The sequence below is a fragment of the Pseudomyrmex gracilis genome, unplaced genomic scaffold (assembly GCF_002006095.1).
Source record: "Pseudomyrmex gracilis isolate BER0280 unplaced genomic scaffold, ASM200609v1 scaffold_270, whole genome shotgun sequence".
NCBI classification, from domain to species: Eukaryota; Metazoa; Arthropoda; class Insecta; order Hymenoptera; family Formicidae; genus Pseudomyrmex; species Pseudomyrmex gracilis.
In genome coordinates this window covers 22,710-27,461 of record NW_018020854.1, presented here as the reverse complement: position 1 = coordinate 27,461, position 4,752 = coordinate 22,710, and the positions used below count along the sequence as shown (strand labels likewise).

Genomic DNA, 4,752 nt, shown 5'->3' with positions numbered 1-4,752 from the left:
TAAAAAAAAAAAAAAAAAAAAATAGAGAGAGAAAACTATTGAGGAACGTTTAATTGACTTCTAGCGAGACATGGTAAAACGTGAAACATGATGTTCAAGAGTTTTTTTCTCTCGCTATTATTACCATATCAGATGTCACTGTATCAAGAATCTCATAAGAAAGCCCTAAGGACGTTAATTCGCGAAAGCGGGAACGAGATATCAGAGAAGAGAGAGAGAGATTCCTATATTAATAACTTGTCAAGTTCTTTGCGATAAAACTTCTGTCCGTGAAAAAAACGAGAAAAAAAGACGACACGTCGTCGATATCCGGTGAACCGCGGAAATTCACAAAGACCCGCTTTAGACTTTGCGTCTTTTTTTTTTTTAGAAGCGGAGAAAACTTGAAGTAACGAGGCAATCCGACGAACAAATGCGAACTTACGTTCGGCTATGTAAAATTATCACAAGGAAAATCGTTACCTTATTGAATTTAATAATATGTTTAATTTTTTTACATCTTCAACAATTATTCTTTGTCCGTTTTTTCCCCTTCTCTTTTTCTGCTTCCCGTTTAAAATAGCGTTTTATGCGTAATGATAAATGATTGCAATAATGTGTAATTTCAGTATTTAAACCGCCGCTCTTTTAGAACATTAATTTACCTCCGTTTGTCGCGTCCGACATTATTATCGCACCCTTTCCTTTCCCTTCATCGCTCCCTCTCTCAGGAATAAAGTCGCAAAGAGAGGCGGCCTCTCCAAGGACATTCGCGATTGGGTGTTGAAGGAATGTGCCGGCCTCTTCGTAAAATAATCCTTAACAGTTTTTTTCTTGGCCACTTTCATCGAGCGCATTTAATGGATTATCTGTTCAAATTTATTGTTTTTAAATTAGAATCAACATAGAGAGAAATGACAATGTTGCAATTGTTGAGAGAAGTTTTTAATCAATATTATTTATCAAATCTCTTACACATTTGTTTGTTAGTTAAAATAGTCTCTGTAAAGTATCGATACTTGGACAGTAAGCGTCCCCACAATGTGGAACACCTGTGTCCGTCGCGCGATTTCAACGACGAATCTTCGCGTCGTCATTTCGTTACCTTTCGAAATATTAATCTCGAGTGCTAGCGAACACACGTGTGCGCCTCCAATCTGTACGACCACCACGGCGGCGGTGGCTGCTACGACGACGACGACGACGACGACGACGGCGACGACGACGACGACGACGATGACGACGACGAGGACGACGACGACGACGAGGAGGCAGAGGCACGAAACGAACATTGTGCGCACGCCATAACAGCGTAGCAATAACAGTGTTCCATTATATGTAGCTACACCGCGGGCGGCGAGATTGCAAAACATGCCTAGATTAATGTTTTCTCATCCCGCGGCTTTGTTGTGCAATGCGGGGGCGAGAGGGGACAGGAAGAGGAGACAGCGCGCACCCTCCGCCTGCCTCGAAGCCGCGTTCTCCTGTCGCTCCCCCATTCTACCCCCGCACCATCCTCGGTCTATATACAATCGCGTCATGCGACAATGAACAGTACGAATTACGTTGCATTCTCTTTTGCGGCTCTCTTCGATCGGCCTTCCGTATACGCGCGGTTTCACGACGCGTTATTATTCCGTCTAACAACAAAAAAAACAGAATTAACATGAGACAAGAAAAATATCTCGACACAAATATAAATTAATAATATATACAGACATTTGTACTAATTAATAAGAAAGACAATATATTTTGACAATAAACAAATAGCTTTGATGACAAAAATCATTTTGACATTTCTCGGAAAAATAGCCGAGGTCCAGACTCGTCAAAAATCTTTTTCTAAATATCTTTTATAGTGGTTTCGGAAAATTAACTTAAAATTGTAGAATTGTAATTGGTTTCTTACGCTCGCGTGTGCACATCAAATCTGTATTACGAGGGGAAGTATTCCACAATCTTGTCAAAATCAATAAGACCAGAAAGGGAGAAGAGATAAAAGAAAAAATCCACATTAAATCAAACAATGGTGTTTTATTAAAAAAAAATTCTTTGTATTTTATTACATTTTAAACTTTAAATGCTAAATCTAAAAATCTCCTCTCTTCTTTCTCACATAACAAAAAAAAATATTTTTTTATTACATCAAGTATTGTTTTATTATATTTTCAATAAACCAGTCAATCGTGAACTGCAAGTGATCACCAGGCATTGAAATGTAATGAATTTTGCCGGCCATGTCCATCGCGCGCAATCCGAGCCAGTCCTGTAAATAATAGCAAACGATTAACCACGCGCATTAAGCTATCACGCATCTAAATCGGTCGTGTGATTGTGTACCTGTTGATACAACTCGGTTTCCTGCAACTGCTGTACCTCTTCCGTCTGTCCAGACTTGTAGAACCCAAACCATTCTGATTCCACCGGTTCGACCATTGTGTCATTATCAAACTTAACGAGAACTAAGGTTCGAAGATTTTGAAGATTCTTCTTATATTCCTGTATAAAAATCCACGATAAAATTAGTCGAAATAAAATTATTTTAACAATGTAATTGTTGATTTATACATACCGCGTTGATAGTATTTTCATTATTAATATCGGCAAGGAAAATATTCTTTTTCTTGTATTCATCTTCCTTCAAAGGATCGTGCCAAAAAGAAGCTTGAATTACTGACTTCTGAATATACCTGAAAATGTGATCATTTACAAGAACAATTGAAAGTGAAATAATTTGAAAGCGTTTTCGTCAAACGTAAATTACCATAAATACGCGCCGTGATGAAGCATGCGACGCATGTAATTGCACAGTCGCGATGTGTCCGAGCACTTTGGTATGCCAAAGACACCTTGATGCTGTCCGCCTAAAGATATCAAATTTACCATTGGCGGATTTGGACATCTCTGAGCTACGGCTCTCCTGAAGCAAAAAGTGACAATGTATAAAAAAATAAAAAAATAAAAATATAAATATAAAAAAATATTAAAAAATATAATTGTATGATAAATAAAACGCATGTAAAACTGAACAATTTACAGAAATTGAGATCCTTGAGAAAAGCCAATGGCATTATATCCTTTCTGAAGCTTTGCATTTTGCGACAGTTGTTCGCACACATGTTTTATCTGCTCATTAATATCCCCAAAATAACTGTTCTCAACATCCTGTAAAAAGATGTTGCTTTGTGTATCAGCTCTTCTCTCAAAAATGTGTGTACTTCAAACATTTTATTACTATGAGTGTTATATTATCCAACCTCTATAACGTTATTTCCAATACGTATGGAATTAACGTAAACTCCAGGCAATTCGTTCTGAAGTATCTCTTGTATTTTTCCAAGACTAAAAGAGAAACAACAACTATCACCTGTAAAAATATTTTAATTTTCATATTCACACGCTAAACTAATAATTGCGTGTGTTTCAATTATAATTGTTTCCTCATCTTTCCTAATAACAACTGTCAGTGTTTATATGTGCAATATAAATGCGTGATAAGTTTATACATATGTTTTCAAGCCGGTGACTTTGCAAGATTTATGTATCGGTGTTATCGTAATTGAGTTGGCGAGACAGAAATTACAGCAAAAACATATTTCTACAACTTCAAAAAGAGAAATACAAAATACAGGAAGTAATTAAATGAAAGTTAGAAAGTATATAAAACGAGGCTATGAAACAAAAAAATGATAATTGAACAATAACACCCACCCATTCCGTGCCAGAGCACTATCGGTAGAGGTGAATCATCTTTTTCCTCTTTGTTTTCGTGTGAACAATAACCGGTGTTTACGCACAAAATTGTCACAACAAAAACTACGTAAACACGAATCATCTTCCACTGTCTCACGACGCGATTCATGTCGCGCGTTTGTCAATCAGCAGCGAGATTTTTCGAATCGAACTGACACAACCGGCACTTCGCAATGTTTTTGCGACACTGGTTAATTATTGTTGAGAGAACGCAGCTGATTGTGACATTCCATCGTATCTGCTGCGCACAATTGAACACATGTGTCAAGAAGACACATGTTTTCGCCGACGACAACGCGTCACATGGTCAAAGTGGAAAGTTCGCAGGACCGTAACACGCTCGTCCGGTAATTCAGATTCTCTTTTCACACCGGGACGTTATCGAATTTGATTAAAAACAAATGAAGTAACATTTTAATACAATTTTTTGTGAGAAAAAAAAAACAAACACACTTAATCTAATTAAACGACCTAATCTAATTTAACGTGAAAATTTCACTTTGATTTACTAGTACAAATACATATTTGTAGCGATGAAACGGTGATTCGAGACGAGAGCTTTAGAATCATCCGGGAAAAAACTAAATATACATAAAAAATTTATTTGACAAATAAATATACATATATATATTTTTTTTGTTAAGTTTCATACCTAATGAAACTCAATATATCTCACGCCAAAGTTTTGCAACGTTTTTCTTTCAATTTTTCTAGTTGTATATAACGAAATGGTAAATACCTGACATTTTGCGCGTCTCTACATTCGTATTGAAGTTTTTAGCAATCAGTTTAGAAAGGCGTCATGCTTGCGATTTATGCCTTTATTCTTATTTCGATATCTCGGTATTCTCTTTTCCCACGTATATTATAATATACAGGGTGTCCCAGAATTGGTTTAACATCGCTCGTACACAGGTAGAAGGAATAAAACTAAGGTGAAAAGTCCTATACCATTTTGCTAGATTCGCAATAGTTACCGAGATTTTAATTAACAAAGATCCGCGAATAAGCGTGCATCGG

General features: G+C 36.7%; 2 protein-coding genes and 1 long non-coding RNA gene across 4 annotated transcripts in view; 1 reads left to right on the top strand and 2 right to left on the bottom strand.

Moving 5' to 3' along the window:
• The window catches only part of LOC109859567 (spindle assembly abnormal protein 6 homolog), a 15,675-nt gene that overhangs the window by 5,356 nt on the left and 5,567 nt on the right, over positions 1-4,752 (top strand). The window lies entirely within an intron of this gene.
• Positions 1,546-4,752, bottom strand: part of LOC109859571 — a 6,048-nt gene continuing 2,841 nt past the window's right edge. The window contains exon 3 of the long non-coding RNA XR_002250724.1: positions 1,546-1,619. This is a non-coding gene — a long non-coding RNA (uncharacterized LOC109859571). The remainder of the gene's footprint in view (positions 1,620-4,752) is intronic.
• On the bottom strand, positions 2,082-4,005 carry LOC109859569 (palmitoyl-protein thioesterase 1). Its single transcript, XM_020437933.1, has 7 exons — positions 3,691-4,005; positions 3,237-3,346; positions 3,017-3,144; positions 2,744-2,899; positions 2,552-2,669; positions 2,320-2,478; positions 2,082-2,245 (listed from the first exon to the last, which is right to left on the bottom strand). The coding sequence occupies exons 1-7, from the start codon at positions 3,839-3,841 to the stop codon at positions 2,120-2,122; spliced, it is 948 nt and encodes a 315-aa protein (XP_020293522.1). The 5' UTR covers positions 3,842-4,005; the 3' UTR covers positions 2,082-2,119.